Source organism: Thunnus albacares, chromosome 7, assembly GCF_914725855.1.
Source record: "Thunnus albacares chromosome 7, fThuAlb1.1, whole genome shotgun sequence".
Classification (NCBI taxonomy): Eukaryota; Metazoa; Chordata; class Actinopteri; order Scombriformes; family Scombridae; genus Thunnus; species Thunnus albacares.
In genome coordinates this window covers 27,267,194-27,287,675 of record NC_058112.1, presented here as the reverse complement: position 1 = coordinate 27,287,675, position 20,482 = coordinate 27,267,194, and the positions used below count along the sequence as shown (strand labels likewise).

The 20,482-nt window shown below is 39.2% G+C and overlaps 2 protein-coding genes across 3 annotated transcripts; both read left to right on the top strand.

Annotated features, from left to right (window-relative positions):
• Window positions 1-5,706: 5,706 nt before the first annotated feature.
• Window positions 5,707-13,890, top strand: pdia3 (protein disulfide isomerase family A, member 3). Its single transcript, XM_044356607.1, has 13 exons — window positions 5,707-6,035; window positions 7,414-7,492; window positions 7,605-7,722; window positions 7,875-7,982; window positions 8,222-8,351; window positions 8,497-8,613; window positions 9,843-9,968; window positions 10,314-10,496; window positions 10,835-10,943; window positions 11,558-11,686; window positions 11,935-12,014; window positions 13,035-13,092; window positions 13,189-13,890. The coding sequence occupies exons 1-13, from the start codon at window positions 5,902-5,904 to the stop codon at window positions 13,306-13,308; spliced, it is 1,491 nt and encodes a 496-aa protein (XP_044212542.1). The 5' UTR covers window positions 5,707-5,901; the 3' UTR covers window positions 13,309-13,890.
• Window positions 13,891-14,907: 1,017 nt separating this feature from the next.
• On the top strand, window positions 14,908-19,933 carry isg20 (interferon stimulated exonuclease gene). 2 transcript variants are annotated; one of them, XM_044356608.1, is made up of 4 exons: window positions 14,908-15,015; window positions 16,853-17,530; window positions 17,646-17,846; window positions 18,939-19,933. In XM_044356608.1, exons 2-4 carry the CDS (start codon window positions 16,886-16,888, stop codon window positions 19,137-19,139), a joined length of 1,047 nt encoding a protein of 348 aa, XP_044212543.1. In that variant the 5' UTR covers window positions 14,908-15,015; window positions 16,853-16,885; the 3' UTR covers window positions 19,140-19,933. The 2 variants fall into 2 exon arrangements, with proteins under 2 accessions (XP_044212543.1, XP_044212544.1); XM_044356609.1 differs by lacking the exon at window positions 14,908-15,015 and adding an exon at window positions 15,055-15,422.
• The last annotated feature ends 549 nt before the right edge of the window (window positions 19,934-20,482 follow it).

The following is a 20,482-nucleotide window of genomic DNA, read 5'->3' as shown; positions in this document are numbered from 1 at the left end:
TGATCACAAGAACAGCAAAAAAATATGCTAAATTAATTTTATGCCACATCATCTGCAGTTTTACAAACTTTAAAATGTGTCTGTTTTTTAGTTGAAAGCAAGTGCAAAGATGTCAGTGTTTTCTGTGCAGTCCAGGAAGTGTGTAACAAGTGCTTTGTCCCATTGTGAATGAATGGGCGTTTATTGTCTCCAGTGATGAAATGGGCAACAATTTTTCCAGTGTTGTGGTCTGGACGTCGACAGGACAACAAGGCGCTCAGTGTTCTGTGAAGACGCAGCTGAGATGTCAAGTGTTGGCGTTTGCAAGGCATGCTGTTTCTCTCTTCTCGAGGATTTGGAGAAAGGTTCTGACGTCCTGAATACACACACACACACACACACACATCCTCTCCCTCCCTCAGAACATGTCGCAGGCATAATGCTGCAGACCTCTCCTCTTCTCTCCTCCTCCTTGTTCCAGATATGGCTGAGGAGCAAGTTGGTTGCTGTGGCAACTACTTCTCAGAGGCAATTGGGGCTCTGATGGGGGAGGGAAGGGGCTTTGTGGGTAACAGAAAACAAATCCCTACAGTGTAGCAGAGTGCTGCAGAGCTCACTGCCAAATACAAAAAAAATACAGGTCGCTTGGATAAAATAGTGACGAAATGGTGATGAAAATACTTTCGATCACACAGTATTTAGTGTAATGTGCGTATGAGTTATGCTGAGATGTCAGTGAGTCTCCGATCACTGACCTTGAAACAGTGCAGATGTTTTACAAATTTGCTGTGTGGTGCAGTTATTAGTCTGTGTTTCTGGACACCCCTCCCTCCCCGCACACACAAACACGCTTTCATCACAGCTCCACTGACACCGACCGTCAGCCCTAGTCTTCTACTCAAGCGGATACTGTAACCTCATTTGATCCCTAAATTATTTCTGTCTAATTCTGCCATCTATAACTCAGCGGTAGGTTTACAGTAAACGGTGGCTGGTCTGGAAGAAAGGCAGCTCTGCTTTAAAGGATTAGCACAACCCGCCAGTCAGCCGTGGATCTTTGAGTCTGAGCCACAGAGATGAGGAGAGTTACTGAAAGAAGCAGGTCTGTTTAGGAATCAAGGTTTGTACAGTATGTCTCTTTGAACAAAAGTGCCTGCCAAATGAATACATGTGATGAAGACATGTTTTTACATTAAACAGTGGGGCTTCAGTGGTATTAGAGAGTCGGGAAAGTTCATCATTACATAAATGACCATGTAAACCTTTAACTTAAGAAAAACTGGATGCAGAATGTGATTTTCCTGCTCTGCACTGTTTCTGAGAAGGTTAACAGTGCAGGCAGATAATGCCCAATATAACTTATTATAAGTTCCTTATACTACACGTTTAAATATGACATTGTGATATTCTTGATGTGCACCACCTAGAGGTACATATTTTCCTATGTGAATCATAAATACAGAAGTACATATTTTCCTGTGTGAATCATAAATACAGAAAATACTGCATGACAGCATATTTTCTGAATGCAGATACTCTGAAATAAATGAGGATTTATGTTGGAATACCTTTAAAGTGAAACATACTCAATAAAACGAGTCATTTGAATTAATAAAATACTATGAATACTTGTTGAAACTAACATCTGATTATGGAGAGAGTACAGTGATACTGGAGTGATGCGGGCTGTCAGAGAGCCCCCTCTGCTGGCTCGATAAGACACCTGCAACTTTGTAAAGGAGGAAAATGTTTATCACATACTGACTGTGACTGTCACTGAGCCTGAAGGGAGTTTCTTTGTTATTTATTCTGTTTGTATGTGATGAATAATATGAGGTAACAACAAGAAAAATAACCTGCATGAGGTACTTTGGGATAAAAGTCCATCCACCTGAGCAGAATAATTTCAATTTAACTGTTATTTCATTGCTCTCATATGTTTTAAATCATGTCATCCCACCGAGAAATGTTCCCCTGATGGACACAATGTCCAGAGAGCAAGACAAGAGAAGAGAGAGGGAGCCGCGGTAGAGAGAACAAAGCCCATGAATGAGAGAAATAAAATGTAATTTTCTGATTGTTTCACGGTCGTTACATTATAGAGCAGAAATAAATAACCATCAAACACTCAACAGATGTTATACTGTGGAGACAGACACTCGTACTTATGCAGCAGTAAAGACACAGAAGAGGACAAATCTGTGTTGTGTTTCCTCATGTGTTAATACTGCGTCTCTAAATGCTGCCATCATTTTTAAATCCCTCATGGGTCTAATTTGCATGATCTACCTGGCTCCTCAGATGCAGTGGAAAAGCAAACAGGACTGCACTACAGGGACTTTAAAGTCCCAAGTTTAGCCCCTGAGATTAGTTCCTCTGGGTCCAAAGTACCTGGAACTTTTGGTGGAAACAAGGCGATTGTTGGTGGATCAAGGAAAATGAACATAATAAAAAACAAACTCAATGTTTGTTATATCACTGATGGCTCCAGCACACTAAATCCTGGGGGGCTTAGTTTTTCCACAGCAGGTAGGTATCACACAGAAACCTGCAGATCCACATGTTTAACCTTTCCTCTGATGTCTGAGCCAAGGTTGTAATTATTTTAAGAGCTCTTGGGATTGTTACATCAGATTTATGAGTTATAAGAATTGTTACCATTTTGCCAATACAAGGCTTTGAAGATCAGGGTTGGGGAACTTATAACCACCAGACTGGGGCTGGTGTTACTGAGGTTTAATACCAACATGGATATTTGTTGTTTCAGGCTTTAGGAATCACAATAACTTACCTTTGCACTTAAAAATAAGAAGGTTTATGACTTTCTGAAAATTAGTTAGTTAAAATTTGCATGTAACTTTTTATAATTTGTTTTTCTGGATGTTAGACTTGGAGTGATGTTATTGATGTTGATATAGATATTTATAGGGTTGGTTGGTTGGCAATATGACGTCGCTGGTGGTCACCTGGACTCTTTTCACATCCAAGACCACAATGGAGAAAAAGTCTCGGACTTTATTGTGTCATCCTTGACGTGGTTGACATGGACTAAATGGTTTTAGTGAAGATGACGATGGAGATTTTGGAATTAAGCTTTGTGTACTTTTTGTTCTGTTTATTGTTGTTTCTATTCATTCCTGGACTCTTCAGGATTCATCATTATTGACTGATACCTGAGAGTAAAACTGTGATTAAAAAAAACAATAACATTGTCTTCATTTCACCTCTCAAGAGTTTTGGTGCAGGGCCTTCATCAAGAAAGCTGAAACTCACATCTCACAGTCACAAAATATCATCACAAAAATAAGGGTATGATTTAAAACTTAGGTGAGTGTTTAAAATGTCTAATAAAATTAAAAACAACAAAAACGTTAATGGAAAAAAATACTATGAAAAACTCTGATGCTAAGATCTTCATTCATTCCCACTAGGGTGTAAAAATCTGAGACTGAAAGCCTCTTTTAGTTTCCTAAGAAAGTTAACGCCCCCCCCTCTGGGACCCAAATTGATCTTATTAATACTAATAAAGGAAAAGTCCATCAAAGATGTTTGGCTTTTCAGAAATGTCTGGCAACCGGGTGTTTTCTACCTCCCATTTTGATGGAGCTCCTGTGTTCAGTGACTCTGTTTTTTGTCTTTAGTCGATGCTCAGTTTCACCAACATATGTTTTAATTTTGTTTTAAAGGTGATGATTTATATTTATAGTCTCACCTGTGACTGGAAAGAAAGCTGTACCCTACTCTACTCCAGTGATGGAAAGTAACAAAGTTCATGTACTCAAGTACTGTACTTAAATACAATTTTGAGGTATTTGTACTTTACTTGAGTATTTCCATCCATTTAAAGCCCCTTTATACTTCCACTCCATTACATTTCAGGGGGAAATATTATACTTTCTACTCCACTACATGTACTTTGCAGCTTTAACAATTTGACACAATGGATAATATAACAAGCTTTTAAAATACAACACATTGTTAAAGGTGAAACCAGTGGTTTCCAACCTTTCTGGCTTTTGACATCTTACAAAAAGCAGTGTGTAGTCGGGGTCACATTTCAGATGTCTATGAGTTGTTAACAGCTCCACCAAACAGCGATTTTTCCCTCTAAACTTCTCACATGGTGTCATGGTGTCACATGGTGTCATTTCAATAATTGTTCAAATGATCCAATATTTCAGCAAAAATCAAACATTAGAGAAAAAGTCCAAAAACTGAAAGCAGATTTGTGTATCGACACTTTGTTTTTTCTTCTTTCCTCTCTCATTAATCATCTCACGACCCCTCAGATTTATCTAGTGACCCTTTGGAGGGGCCTGACCCCTAGGTTGGGAACCACTGGACTAAACTAGCTAACTGTTTATAAAGTATTTCAAACTAGCTCCACCTCCAGCAGCTACAATGGTAATGTGCTGCTTACACACTGATGCTTAATAATAATCTAATCCACTTCAAATGTGCTTTCAATGTAAGTGATGAGGGACAAATTCCACAGTGTGTCCACGCCGTCATTTTGTGCGAAAACGCATTTAAAAGTGTATCTGAAGCTTATATGAGGCTTCAGCAGTCTGAGTTAGTCATATCAAGTGGATATCTGCCATATTTAGTCTTTTTAGCATCAAATTCCCTCTTTGTGTTTGCTGCGGTGGAAGTATAGTAACAAAAAGAGGAACTTTGGCACTAAAAAGACTGTAACGTTGAAAGATATCTACTTGATTTGACTAATTTGGACGACTGAAGCTTCATATTAGCTTCAGATAAACTTTTAAATACATTTTTGCACAGGAGGCTTTTGGATTTTGGCCCTCATCACTGACATAAGTTGTTCCAACTTCTCCCCTCTGGTAGGCGCTACAGAACACTGTACGCCAAAACTATCAGACACAGGAAGAGTTTCTTCCCCTCACTGTCACACTTATGAACAGTTAACTCACTGTCACTATGCAATAACCCTGCAACACTGTAATACCCACTGTACCTACAAATTATATATATTTATTTTAGTTTAAAATACAAAATGTGCAATGACATGTATACATTTCATTCATTACTGCATATTTGAGCAGGTTTTATATACTGTACATAACCACCTACTGTACTGTATGTATATAAAGTAACGTATCACTTTTTTAACCATTCAGTATTTATTTAAGCACTGTTTGCACTCATCACATTATTGCACTATTTGTCCAGTTTACAGAAACGGTTTCTCCTGTATATAGACATTGTATGTTGTTGTCCACTTGTTGTTTCTATAATTATGTATTTTTTCAGCCATTTGCTTGTACGTAATAGTGATATGTTTCTGTTTAATTATCTTTGTATGTGTATCTCTCCGAAGATTGTTGTGTCTAAGTACATTGAAAGCCAAATTCCTTGTACGTGTACTTGGCCAATAAAGCTAATTCTGATTACACTGTAAGTGCATTATGATAATGCATAATGGTCAGTATGAACAGGAAGAATGATTACCGCAATAAATTTAAATGTTCATTTGGCCACTTTACTGTTGTTTTCGGCAAACTTGAAAAACTGTGAACCTATCCTTTAAAAGCAGTGAATTCGAGCAATGAACGTGTGAGAGAGGAGTTTTGATTTTTGTCAAATCCTGATTGGTCCTTAAACGATGAGGTCTAGTGTGCTCGCTTCTCATTGGCTGACTGAAGCGGAGTGACGCGGGTGCCGGTCCAATGGGAGGCTGCCACACTGTGGTTAGGAGAGGTCCCGCTGCCTGCGTCCCTTTCTCTTTCTCTATCGACTCGCTTGCATTTGGCCCTGTTGTTCGAGGAGCGTGGAAGAGGCACACACTCAGAGAGAGAGAGAGAGAGAGAGAGGGGGCTTCCACGGACACGACCTGCAATTTCAACTCTTTCAGTAGTTGAACAAACAGCGGAGGGAGACTTTTATCCAGCGCGGTGAGCCATGCTGAGGCTGATCTTTCTGGCCGCGCTCGCCGGCTTCTCCCGGGCCAGTGATGTGCTCGACTACACGGATGATGATTTCGAAAGCAAAATTGGAGATCATGAGATCATTCTTGTGGAGTTTTTTGCCCCTTGGTGAGTCTTTTTTCTTTTTAAAAAAATAGTATTTGAGTATTTGAGCTGTTAACCTGTCTGCAAAGATGACGCTAGCTTAGCTGCTCGCTTTGTGGTTTAACGATCAGCTAACTTGCGTTGACTAGCAGAACTTTTAACGCTGTGAACGCATTCATAACTATGTATTTGTTGCATAAACTGCGTCTCCATTGAATCCTTAACATTAACTGGATCAATAGGTTTATTGGCTGGTGACCAAACGTTAAGTTAGCATGTTAGCAAGAAGCGGAAGGGTAGAGCCAGCTGCAGCGGTGGATTTCTTACTTAAAGAGCGGCTGCAGTTTGACATTGAACATTGAATTGTAAAAACTTAAAACAATTAGTCATAATGTGTGTTTTTAAACGCACTGTTGAATCATTTCCAATGGAAACTACCTAAGTACGAATGAGGTTAATATGAGGAAGTTAGGGGCGTGTCCTTTCGCCGTTGTAACGTTCTTATTGGCCAGGCAAGTTTTGGTGTCCACCTCTGATTGGTCGGGATGAACAGTTACGTAGATTCCAATGTGCCAAACTTGAATGTAACAGAAGTGAAGCAGGATGCTACTTATATCTTTCAGGAGGTGTCATCCTGTTATAAAGTTATTTTATCATGGTGTGTTTTCCTTTCTGCTCCTCCTATAGTTTTACGTTATTTGGAATGACGTGTATCTTTATCAACAGCCATGTTAATGTAAATGTTTTATCTTTTTTTTTTTTTTTTTTTTTTTTTTTTTGGAAACCTGCTGTTTGGAGAACTAGAAGATAATTATCACCTAGACATTACAAATCTTTTAATTTTACTGGCTAAATTTCATATTCATAAAAGCAAATTTACACTTCTTGGTTTTCAAAAACTAGGTCAAACAGTACATTGATTTTCCTTTAATCCAACTCTATTGAAAATTTAATTTATAGTATTTTTATCAAAATGTCAAGAAAATGTATGTCAGTTAGCTTAGATGGATGGATAAATAGAGCACTTTATTAATCCCAGAGGGAAATTTAAGTGTTAAGGCAGCCACTTGACATGAATCAAAATACAAAAACAATGAGGTGCATAAAAGAAACAATTACAATTTAAGGGCAAAATTATATACATACTATGATTATAATCAATATTAACTATATTATATTATAATTAAAAGATGTATATAAGTTGAGGAAAGTAAATCCTTTCCCCCTTAACAGTTAAACTTATTGTGCTATTAAAAAGCAATGATTTACTTCAGAGGTATCATATTCCACAGTAGGAAGTCACTAGATCTCTCTGAGGATTTGTGCCGATCTGACACCTGAACACAAAGCTGAAGTGTGACTTGTACTTCTGTCTGACTGATTCATATCCTCTTCTCTGTAGGTGTGGCCATTGTAAACGGCTAGCACCTGAGTACGAGGCAGCAGCCACACGTCTGAAAGGCATCGTCTCTCTGGCCAAGGTATTGCATAATACAGTTCGCTTAACTTTGTCCACGTAATAGTAGTTTTCTGAACTGTGTACTGTTGTACTCTGCACCTTGTCAGACAGTGAATGTTTTACTTTCCCCACAGGTTGACTGCACATCCAACAGCAACACTTGCAGCAAATATGGTGTCAGTGGCTACCCAACCCTGAAGATCTTCAGGGACGGAGAGGAAACTGGTCCCTACGATGGTCCCAGAACTGCAGGTTTGTGGCTCTGATGTGATTTAGTTTGTTACACCTGTAAAAATACTTCTTACATCTTCCTATTTAGATTAACATGTGGTCATCTCTGTGTTTTGTGCTTCTTTCTCCCTCTCTCTCTCTCTCTTATTCTGCTTTCCTCTTGCTCTCCGTAGATGGGATCGTCAGCTTCCTTAAGAAACAAGCTGGCCCCGCTTCTGTGGAGGTCAAGTCTGAGGCAGAGTTGGCAAAGTACATCGGAGATCAAGACGCAAGTGTTGTTGGTGAGTGGTTTTTCAGTCACTGCCTTCTCCTCCAACAGTCAAAGCGGCTGTTAAACCTGGTATGTCAGCTGAAACATTGATAAACGCAGAAAATGAACTTCTAGCCACTTTGGGAGAATATCAGTTGCAGATCAATCCTTGTGATCTAGTTTTTGGCAGGTGAAGTAATTGAAGTTAGGAAACAATGACACTGCGGTTGTTGCATCCTCATCTGAATATGATTCATCTTTTCTTCTCAGGATTCTTTGCTGATGACAAGAGCACAGCACAGGCAGAGTTCTTGAAGGCAGCCAGCGCCTTGAGGGACAACTACCGTTTCGCCCACACCAACTCCGAAGCTCTCCTCCAGTCGCACGGCATTGAGGGAGAGTGAGTAGCTCTTTCTACATTTGGCCTAAAAATCACCTCCTTCCTCACATAAGTGCTGAACGAGTTATATCAGTAACATAGCTACAGTTCATTCAGCGGTTCCTTCCAGGTGCTAAAGTGATCTTTCCTTTTTGTTGGTTCACAGGGGAGTCGTCCTGTTCCGCCCACCTAGACTCAACAATAAGTTCGAGGACAGCTCCGTCACATTCAGCGAGGACAAATTCACCAGCAGTAAAATCAAGAGGTTCATCCAGGACAACATGTAAGCGTTGATTTTTCTCCCTCCGCGCTCTGTCGCCTCACGTTCCGATACGTTTCTCCCCACTGAGGCAGCAGAGATGATGGCTCATGATATTTGCAAAGCACAAAACATTTTGCAAGAGTTCCTCTTGTTGGTAGAGGTAACATCTTCTGTCCTAGTAAAAGTACATATTTACATGTGTGGCTCAGTGCCAACAGGACCTCGTGTAGGAGGTGATGAGTCCGCTCTGCAAACACGGGAAGCTTTCACTCAATTTTAAGAGTGTGGATATTAATCATACATACATTTTGGCTGTTACTGGTGGTATTTGGTGCTTGTGGTTAACAAATACAGGGCTTGATAATCTGTTTTCATTATGTTTTGGAGGCTGAGGTGATAACGGTCTCCATTTTTTTGAAATGGAAAGATAACACTTGTGTGGTTTGCAATCTTTTCAGAGCGTCACGAAGAGACAGACTGATACTGTGCAGACTAGCGAGCCTGTTAGCCTTCCTCATTTACACCTGATTGTTTTAGTGGATAAAGTTCTCAGCAGAGCGCGACTTTGTTCATGTGAAGCTCGTTAGCATCTTGTTTCCTGTGTAACTTTTTTCGCCCAGGAGCCCCACCAGACTTAGATTCATCTCATTCTACGTATAATTTATTAGTATAAAATTAATGGCAAACGTTATATTCACTTTGCAGTATTTTGTGTATTTTTTCCCCAGAAAGCGATGAGTGCAGTTACTTTTACATTTTGTTCATTTAAAAGAACATTTCATGACTATCTAGTTTGATTTACACCTTCAAGTACTAATAAACGGAAACTGAAAAGATTACACTATTTATACCCGCGTCTAATCATCATGTGGTTTACTAGTGTTCTCACTAACAGTCATGTGACAGAGTTTGCTGGCGGGTTTCCATGTCTCAAGATAACATTATTTACTAGAACATTCCCCAGTTATTTTATGTTTGGCTGCATCATGTTTTACTTTCACTTTCTTCCTCCCGCTTCACCTCTCTGCATGTGTGTTTCATTTTGTCTACATGGTTCAACCAGTTTGATTGTTGTTGTTATCAGATAAAACATACTAAAGGTTTTCAGTTGTTGTTCTGTGGATCGTTTCACTCTGTAAACCACAGTTTTAGTGGGTTATGCGGCTGTACGTTCACAACTAAAAGCCTGTTGGTTTAAATTTCTCTGTAAATTGATCCATTTTTTTTTTTGCTTCCTTTCTTCAACTCAGCTTCGGAATCTGCCCCCACATGACAGACGACAACAAAGACCAGCTGAAGGGAAAAGACCTGCTGGTGGCTTATTACGATGTTGATTATGACAAAAACCCCAAAGGCTCCAACTACTGGAGGAACAGGTAAGAGTCTCTCAACTCGCCCTCGGACTGTTCTTTCCTCAGCACCACTCTCTCTCTCTCTCTCTCTCTCTCTCTCTCAGCTTCAGCTCAACTGTCAGATCGTAGTTGTGGTTTTTCTACACACAGGACTAGCTGTGTCAGGCTCTAAGAAGAATTATTGGAATGAAAACAACACTTGTTTTTCACTTTTTGCACCGCCGCAAATACTTGAGCGAACTTGTTTCTCTTCTCTTCCTCATAGTCTGTTTTTATGTTACATAAATGCCACATTTTCACACCTTTTTTATGTTATTTTCAAAAGGATGCAAGACATTTTAAAATAAACCAAACGTAACATTTTTCCAGGGTGATGAAGGTGGCTAAGAGCTTCCTGGATCAGGGCAAGAAGCTGAACTTCGCCGTGGCCAACAAGAACATGTTCGGCCACGATCTGTCTGAGTTCGGCCTGGACGCAAGCTCCGGAGAACTGCCTGTGGTGGCCATCCGCTCCGCCAAGGGAGACAAATACGTCATGTCTGAGGAGTTCTCGTAAGTGAACACATGTCGCTTTACTTGTACCGTACGGCATACACATGATGAACAGTTTAATTATACACACACACCCTCCCTCTAACTGGCTAGCTGACTTTAAAATGTTGCATAATGTGAGACACCGCTGTGACTTTTTTTAATGTCGTGCTGATGAGACAGGAAGTAGATGTTGTCTGAGATGCTATCAGACAGATCTGTAGAAGAGACGAGATGACAGCTAATATAAAAACAGCAACAGAACTCATTACATGTGAAGAGCGAGTGTAAACTTGCTGATTGTTTAATTTCCCCGCTGATGCCTTAAACGTCTCGTGTTTTTTTTGTTCTTGCAACAGTCGTGACGGAAAAGCTCTCGAGCGTTTCCTGCAGAGCTACTTTGACGGCAAGTTGAAGCGTTACCTCAAATCAGAGCCCATCCCAGAGAACAACGACGGACCCGTCAAGGTGAGATGAAACGCTGTGTGGTCGGGTTGTGTGTTGTATGTTTATTCTAATTGTGATCTTTCGATATCCAGAGAAAATGTTTTTGGATGTTGCTCCTGCTTTGTTTCCACTTATGCGTAATATTGATGTAAAAACTGATGACACTAGTTTTATGAAATGAAGCGTGTGTGTGTGTGTGTGTGTGTGTGTGTGTGTATATATACAAATCCTTCATGACCCTTCAGTTGGATCTTGTACTGCCTTCACTTACCCAGAGTAAAATACTCAGGAGTTAGATTGTTACATTTGGAGTTGTTAGGACTTGTCACTGGTATAAATCATGCTGAAATGCTGAATTACTTAAGCAAACTTAAGCAAAAACTAGCTCATAGCATTCAGAGTAAACAAGTACTCACAAAAAAACAAAGTACAGTCACTACATTTAGCTGTAATAATGCAGATTTGAATAGTTGTGAAAATAACACGGGCAGTTAAAGCGATGTATCTAGAAACTGGATTTTTTTTGGGGGGGGATATTAGCTAAAATATCACAGATAAATTGAAGCATTTAGTTCAGAAAAAGCTGCTCATTAATCCACAGTGACTTGAGTTGTAACGTCCGTCTCTGTCGTCAGGTTGTGGTCGCTGAGAACTTCGACTCCATCGTCAACGACGACAGCAAAGACGCGCTGATCGAGTTCTACGCTCCGTGGTGCGGACACTGCAAGAACCTGGAGCCCAAATACAACGAGCTGGGAGAGAAGGTGACATATTTCGATATTTACCACTTACTAAAAGAGACGAGGTTAAACAACATTAAAGTGACAAATAGTTTGAGGTTGAGTAGTGGAATATAAATGAAATAGTTCTATAACTAGTTCATTCTAGCGTAAAGTCATTAGTTCGATTGACTGTTGTATAGCTTGTATGCATTTCCTCGTGCAGGTGGAAGTATACATTTTGTAAACAAGTTGGTAAACGGTTAACACTTTCTTCTTCTTCGCTCCTAAAGCTGGCCAGCGATCCCAACATTGTCATTGCCAAGATGGATGCCACAGCCAACGATGTGCCATCTCCCTATGAAGTCAGCGGGTGAGTCATGAATAAATGTAATAACTTAGGTTCCTCCGGGCCTCGAGAAGCCTTTAAAGGTTATGTTTTGAGAAATTGAATACTTCAAAAGATAAATATTTTTTATTAAAATATAGCACCAAAATTTGACAGTGTGCCTGGGTGGAGATTTGCTTTGATACAGAGCAGATTTTAAACATTTTCCACTGGATTTATTCACTTTACTGCAGCAGCACATCTGGTCTTCAATAAGCCAAAAAACAGCTCATGTCGCTCCACTTCTCATTTTCTCTGCACTGGTTCCCTGCTGCTGCTCACATAAAGTTCAAGTCACAAACATTTCCCACCTACCTGAACTCACTCATTCAGGTTGTGCACCTTCTCAGTTCCCTACGATCTGTAAATGAACAACTAGTCCTGCTGTCACTGTGAGGCAGGAAATCTCAGCCCAAACTCTTCTCCTGTCTGGTCCCTCAGTGGTGGAACGAGCTGCCGAACTTGATATCTCTGATTTCAAATATCGCTTGAAGACCAACCTCTTCTGAGAGTACTTACTCGCCTAATGTGCTCTTTCTCCATCTCTCCATCCTTCCCAGACTCTCTCACTCTCATTTACAAAAAGGTTTTCTCCTTTAAAGTTTACTTCAAGCACCTGCAAGGCTTGGGACAATTAACTAAGCTTTTACTCTGAATGATGTCTCCTGGATTGTTCCTCGTTTGTATGTTACTTTGGACAAAAGCGTTTTCCAGATGAATAAATGTAAATGCATCACAAGATATTTAAATAAAAGTGGATCTTTATGCTCTTCATTAATGACAGACAATTGTTACCTAATAAACTTGTCATGTCAGTCAGGTCTTGAGATTTATGCCATAAGTGGGTCTTGAAATTTGTGATGTAAAATGATGTGTTTTCTGTTTTGTTTTTTTTGTGTGCATCTTAGACACTGATTATGGGTTTTTTTTTAAAAGGAGGAGCTTGTGTCTGATCTTATGATATACTAATTAATTGATTTTTTTTATTTTATTTTTTTTTCCCAGTTTCCCCACAATCTTCTTTGCCCCAGCCGGACGTAAGATGAGCCCAAAGAAATACGAGGTGAGCGTCAGCTTGAGCGATCAGTAAAACAAAGTGAATTTATGTGTTTTGTACCCGCCGGGCTCATCGTCCCGTCTCTCCCTCTCTCGTTTCCAGGGAGGTCGCGAGGTGAGCGACTTCATCTCCTACCTGAAGAGGGAGGCTTCCAACCCCGTGGTGGTGCAGGAAGAGTCCAAGAAGAAGAAGAAGAAGAAGGACGGCAAAATAGAGCTATAAAAGCTCCAGACTGGAACTCAACTTCCCCCCCCACCTGCAACAGGAGGAGGATTGGGGGGAAATCCATGCAGAGAAAGAACTAAATTATATTCCACTCTCTTAGTGAACTACCGAATGCTCTGAAGCCAAGTCGAAAAAGACGCGGCCCTCCCTTTAGGTCCTCCGCTGCTCTGGGAATACTGTGGATGGAGGAGAAGTGGTGGCCAGGGCCTGCCCGATGTTTAAAAACAAAAACAAATTTTTAGGGAAGAGGGGGGACGGCTTTTGAAAATTGAGATTTTTATTTCCCCTGGTCTGTCTACTACACCTCAGGCTGATGCACTTTGGTTTGACACCAGTCTCCAGTCATCTGTCGCTTTTGGTTTTGTTGTTGTCGTCGCGTCACACGGGGTTATGGTTATGGTGAATTCCTCTATTTTTTTTTTTTTTTCTTTTTTTTTTTTTTTCTTTTTGTTGTTGTTTTTGTAACACGTCTTTGTTTTTGTACATTTGGAAGGATTGTGAAATAAAAAGGCCCACAAAACCAAAACTGTATGATCTCATTCATCAAAGTAAATTCTTTATCACACTGCCAACGTCAAACTGTTGCAGATTTTCTTTTTTCTTTTCTTTCTAGCCTCAGTTTAAAACTTTTGTTTAAAACATGTTTCAAATTCACTGTTACATTTTCTTCTCAGTGAGAAAACTCCTTATTTACATGACATTTCAACACTGAGTTTAGTGATTGATAGACGTGTATAGGACTGCAACTAAATATATTTTCTTTATCGATTAGTCTATCTTTTTTTTGACTCACTCATAATTATTTTAGTCTATAAAATGTTAGAAAATAGTGAACAACACCTACATTCCCAGAGCCTCCAGATTTATTGTCTTGTCCAACTGACAGACCAAAAAGATTAAAAATAATCATGTAAAACAGGGATGAGAAGAAGATGTAACCATTTGGAACTGGTTGCAGGTAATCCAAAATTGGTGACAACTAATTTTGTGTCAATTGACTATAATCAATTTAATTGTCTAACACACATCATATAAATTGGGTCATGTGGATGTATGACACTTACTGTCACTATTAAATTCAGTAAAGCCTTTTTCAACGGTGTAAAATACTGATTAATCATAAATTAAAAAACACAAACCAACACACAAGTCATTTGTCTGACTTTGAATACATTTATTCTAATTTTAGAAGAAACATATTTTAATTGGCACTGAATGAAACCCAATTAGTAAAGAGGTGCATTTCTTTTATTTTAGCCTATTATGCAGCCGCGTATAATAAGAAAGTATTGTTACTGTGAACTTAGAGGAGCACAACGGAAATAAGCTTTTAGCTTTATTGTGTTTTAATCCTCGATAATTGAATTGTATGTCAGGACTGAGAGACTGCAGCCTTATCTATCTATCTATCTATCTATCTATCTATCTATCTATCTATCTATCTGTCTATCTATCTGTCTATCTGTCTGTCTGTCTGTCTGTCTGTCTGTCTATTATTCTGTATAAAAATATATCTATTTTTCTGTTGTGTCACATAATTCCTGCAGGCAGTTGTGCTCCACACCAGTAGGGGGCGACTCCGCTGGTATTTGTTCACTTCCTGTCAAATAACAGACGAAGATTAGAATCAGCCAATCAGATGAAGAGAAGAAAATACGTGTCCGGGCAAGTCCTTAGTGTCCACGTGCTGTTTCAGTTAAGCAGGTAACGTAAAAACTAATCAATATTTTATATGTTCTGTAGTTTTCTTCTGGTTTTTGTCAGTATTCATAAACAAGTTAACCTCCTAGCGTTTACCTGACGTGATATTTTATTTGAGGGATGATGTTTAGAGTCTGTAACGTGGTTTTCTTCCGTTAGCATCATTTTCTAGATCGATACAACAAAACTTCATTTAAATGTCGCGCATTTACAACTGATGGTGGTTATTGACAGAGTTAAACGCAACATACAACGTGGTCACCCGCCTTTTCTGAATCCTTATTTACTATTATTAAATACGGCATATATTTACAGCCCGTTAAACACGTGTTTTGTAATAATCTTAAGCTTTTATAACGATATCTGGTGCTGTTGCTAATGTTCATCACGGCCTTTTCAACAAAAGGCAGGTATGTAGTTTAATCAGCTGTTGACAAGCTTTTGATTTGTCGTACAGACAGTTAAATGTATGTTAGATTTACCACTAGAGTTTATTAATGATAAATAAAAAAAACATTAGCAAGGCTTTACGAGAAGTTAAACATATCTGGCGACTATTAAAAAAAACATTAAACTGACAGTATTTTGAATGGAGTTTGGTGGCTCTTCTGTTCCTTTGTCTTAACACGAAAAAAACTCGGAATAATGCCCATTTGATGTTTCCCAGAATTTCATAATTGACTTTTAAATATATATATGAGTTGTATAAGTTGACTGTTATATTCATGAGGTCAAGAAGAGGCTGAACACAGTTACTTGAGAGTTGGTGTGTTGTAATGTGTTGCTGTCAATCATCTGATCCCCTGAAACTCAGTGGTGTTTCTGCAGGACCTCTACAGTCTAATCATATGGGTTGTTACATACAGGGAATATAATATAGTATTTCTTCTAGATATTGTCTTAGATTTTGGATCGTAATATCCTGATATAGCATAAATGTTGTCTTTTCCTGGTTTTAAAGGCTGCAATACAGTAAAGTGATGTAATTTTCTTAACTTACCAGACTGTTCTATTAATTGTCTTTACCCGTTTAGTCCTTATATTCGTATTACTGATGATCATTTATCAAAAATCTCATTGTGTAAATATTTTGTGAAAGCACCGATAGTCATCCCTACAATATTGTCACAATATAAATTCTTGAATTCCTACTTTTAGTGCTAAAATATAGTTAAATGACTTTGCACCATGATCACTTAAGATTTAATTCACAGAGCAGTCGGTCTGTATGTTGCAGATGTGTTGGACTCTGCATAAGAAATAACAGAACAAAACAACAAAAACAGTTAAAACTCTGTGAACAAAAGCAGGTTGTTCAAAGTTTTGGAAATCTGTAGAAATGCAGCTCAGTGTCTCTTAGATTCTACGCACCTATTCATATTTTCATAATATTCATGGATTTGTCCTGATGAAAAAGATCAATTGATTTCTGGAGTGGAATTACTTTGTAGTAAGTGTTACCTGCTGCGTCTGTTTGACCAGTAGAAAACTAATTCCTCGTGGCTAAACATAATAAAACTACTAATGAAGGCAGGTTCATGTTGTCCTCTTAAAACAATAATCATGGTAATGGAAATCATTGGCAGGATTGAGACTGATTCACCGCTGTGTGTATATAGTAAAATGTTACACCAGCATATCTGCACACACCTACAGTGAGATAAGAACTGCAGTTATGCAACAGCCTGAGTGACTAAAGGTACAATGCTGCCTTTTTTCAGAATGAATGTATAAGATTTTTAAAAAATTAAAATTAAATCTTGAGAAGTAGGGATCATCTACTGAATTCCTTTCCTAATATTAATCATGGAGGTGCTCATGTGTTGTTTTATTTCCTCAGAAATGACTGCAAGGCAACTTTCATTGGTGTCTAATGGCAGAGGCGTCAAAAAGGACTAAAGCTTCTTCGTGGGGGCTTCTCAGCAACTACCGATATTTGTGTAAAAGAACCATGATGATCCGCGCCATGGAGAGCGCAAGAGCCAAGAAGAAACGCCAGCAGAAGATAATGATCGCTGACATGAAGAGGAAAAGAACTGACAGCAACAATGAACCGCTGGATACAAATAAACTGATCAAAAAAATGAAATCAAGCGACACAGAGCAGGAAAGTCAAAACACTCTGAACTCTGAAAACAAGAGCACCGATGTATCTAAAGCTGGACTTTCTGTGTCTAAATCTGACCGGCAGAGCTTGGTCACAGCCCTCAGAGACAGCTGGGAGGTGGACAGCGGTTTCTGCTCCGAGGCCAGTCCTCCGGCCAGCGGGAGAAGTTCACCTTGCCTCAGCTCATGCCCGACCACAGTGGTGGCGTTGGACTGTGAGATGGTGGGGACGGGCCCCGGCGGGCGCCGCAGCGAACTGGCCCGCTGCAGCATCCTGGATTACCACGGCAACGTCCTGTATGATAAATACATTCGGCCTTGTCAGCTCGTCACCGACTTCAGAACTCGCTGGAGCGGCATCCGGAGGCATCACCTGCACAACGCCACGCCCTTCGCTCAGGCCAGAGAGGAGGTGAGGCTTCTTCACTTCACCTTTTTTAAAACATTTTCTTTGCACCATTTACAAATAATCAAGACCAATTTTTATTGTGTGTTCTTATCTGCATCGCATTGTTTCTCTCATGTAGATCCTCAGCATACTTGAGGGCAAAGTGGTCGTGGGACACTCGATCTACAATGACTTTGAGGCGTTGGACATGCTCCATCCAAGTCACATGGTCAGAGACACCTGTACGACGCGTTTCCTCAGCCGGTTGGCCGGCTTCCCCCGTGAACGCTGCCCCTCCCTGAAGATCCTCGCCAATAAGCTGCTGAACAGGAGGATACAGGTAAGATCTGCTGAGTGTCGGGAGCATCTTCAGCCTTATATACACACTAAATACGGGGTTTTATATACACTAGAAATTTTAAAAATGCTTGTTTTTTTGTAGACAACTATCCATTTAAATTCGTACATCCCAAAATTTGCTGGTCACATTTCGATGGTATATTTATCTTCTTACCAGTAATGGATTAAATCAGAATATGTACAGAGATCTGTAACACAAACACATGTGAGGATTTAGTGTCTCAGAATCAAACAGCAGGGTGTCTTTAACCATTTAAAATATTTTCCTGCAACAAAAAAGCCTCATTAGATCAAACAAAGCTTTTGTAACTAGTGACAAGTCATAAACTATAAGCCCTGATGTCTGCTTTTGTTGAAAGCAGCATTAAGTGTTTAAAGCGCCTGTGAGGGTTTGAGAACACAAATTGCTAATATTGCTAATAGGCTAAGTGATACAAAGCCACGGCCAGTTTTATCGATTGACATCAAACAATAACAGATGTATCCGCACGTATGTTGGCTGAAAAGTACCATGAAATTGCATTACATCATTTTAAAGATATGTGTGATGTAATTTAGAAATAGGTTCACCATTGTGTTTGTCCACCAGAGAGCAGTGATTAACAGTTTTTAACTGTCCTGCTCAGTACATGTTAGTCACAGTTATTAAATAACTAAATATCAAAAAAAATCTTTTTCATTAAATAAATACCAGCTGATATATTGTTTGTTTTAACACTTATATTAAAAGTTGGAGTGCTGTGTGCTTTAATAATTTATCATCCTTCTTCACATATTGGGCTGAGCATGCTGATTTTATTATTAATTTTTACCCTCATATCCAATATTGATATCAGCCTCAAAAATCCAGTATTGGTCGGGTTGTAGTGGGTAAAAAATTGAAGACAATTGTAGGACTTGATTACTAAAAATTCATAACTGTAACAGTATCTGAGTTTTTTTTTTTTTCTCCTTTTGATAACATGTCCACTGCAGTGTCATCAGTGTTTGTAGCCCGTGTTCAGTATCTGAAAGCAGTTTGAGTCGTGGTTGAACGTGCTAACCCCGTCTGTGTGTCTCTCTCTCTGCCCAGGTCGGGAGGAGAGGTCACTGCTCGGTGGAGGACGCTCGGGCCGCCCTCGACCTCTACAAGCTGGTGGAGGGCGAGTGGGAGCAGGAGCTGCAGAACAAGCTGAGAGACGACGACGCGCCGCACGAGCCCAGCTTCGCCGCCTCCAACCACTACATGCAGGACGAGTACTGGCCGCACGACCTCATAGCCGACGGCCAATGAGAGGAGGGGATTAATGACATAATGTGAAATACCTCAACATGATGGAAAATAAGGTCTCTACTATTACATGGTGATGTCATCAGAGAGGTTTTGATAACAAATAATGTGAGTAAAACACATTTTGACAGTAAATCAAGACGGAATATAAAGTGTTGTAAGAAATAAATGCTAAATATGTATTTTTTTTGCGAGCGTGTGATAAGATGTACTGTATCACTTTAAGGGAAAATAACTTGAATTGCTTGAATTAAAACACTTATTAATTTATTGAGTTTTAAACATGTTAAACATGGTTGGAGTTCTAGCAGCATATTTTATGCTGTGATATCAGATATTTGACCGCAGAGTTGTCGGTCATCAGTTTAGTTGTTACAGACTTGATTATATTAAAGCATGAAAAGCATTGGTGCTCTTAAGTTGGAGGGGTTATTAATTTATAATGCGCAGAGTTTGGAGTTCTCTTAAAAGTATCTGCTCTTATTTTGAAAAGTGAAATTTAACTGATACCAGGTTAGTACGTGAGACTGATGCAGCTATTTTGGGAAAGACACCTTTATTTTTCAAGTTGTTTTTTTTTAATTTCTGCGTTCACGCACACACACAAAATAAAAATGCTCAATTGACTGCAATGAGTACACTTAAAATAGCTCAAGTTGCAGTTTTGACGCTTTCAAAATGTTTCCAGTGTCAACATGGAAAAAGGGTTTTAAAAATATAAACATGGGACAGTTACGTCCATGTGGCCTTACGTGTTTTATATTGCAACAATAAACTATGTCGGTGTATTCAGTAAATGTATCAGTGGTATTTTATGACTTCGCATTGTAAGCTGCTCTTAAATGTCCTAATAAAATGGCATCATGTTAAAATAAAACCACTAGCAGTGTGATTTTTTTTTTTTTTTTTTTTTTTAATGAATGAATGTGACAATAGTATGAAAACTGAGACTTTCACAGTGTTTTTCTTTATTTTTGTGTCTTTAATGTCACTTGTGCTCTGGTTTAACTTCAGTTCACTACTGTGAGTAACTCAAGGTAAAGAAAGTGGATTTTAGCTGCTGAGATAAAACAATAACCAGGTTTTTGGACACAAACTTACTAAAAAAGGCCCTTAAAACCCATTTTTTTACTGGCTTCTTAACATTAACACAATATCCTTACAAAGTTTGAAAAGTTTTGGTTATTTTGCATGAGAGAGTTTCTGTATTTTCTTGCTTTATCTGATCTTTTCTTACTGGTTTGAAGTGGGTGAGACTCTTTGCAAAAGGTGATGTCATGCATCACATTGCACCAATCAGGATTAAGCAATATTTGAATCAAAATGATGATGACTGGTGTATGGAG

Excerpts from the sequence above, each read along its gene's own strand:
- pdia3 (XM_044356607.1), top strand. The coding sequence starts at position 5,902 with ATGCTGAGGCTGATCTTTCTGGCCGCGCTCGCCGGCTTCTCCCGGGCC. Across the intron at positions 6,036-7,413 it reads GTGGAGTTTTTTGCCCCTTG|GTGTGGCCATTGTAAACGGC; the intron begins GTGAGTCTTTTT and ends TCTTCTCTGTAG. Across the intron at positions 13,093-13,188 it reads TGAGCCCAAAGAAATACGAG|GGAGGTCGCGAGGTGAGCGA; the intron begins GTGAGCGTCAGC and ends TCTCGTTTCCAG.
- isg20 (XM_044356608.1), top strand. The coding sequence starts at position 16,886 with ATGGCAGAGGCGTCAAAAAGGACTAAAGCTTCTTCGTGGGGGCTTCTC. Across the intron at positions 17,531-17,645 it reads TCGCTCAGGCCAGAGAGGAG|ATCCTCAGCATACTTGAGGG; the intron begins GTGAGGCTTCTT and ends TCTCTCATGTAG. Across the intron at positions 17,847-18,938 it reads TGCTGAACAGGAGGATACAG|GTCGGGAGGAGAGGTCACTG; the intron begins GTAAGATCTGCT and ends CTCTCTGCCCAG.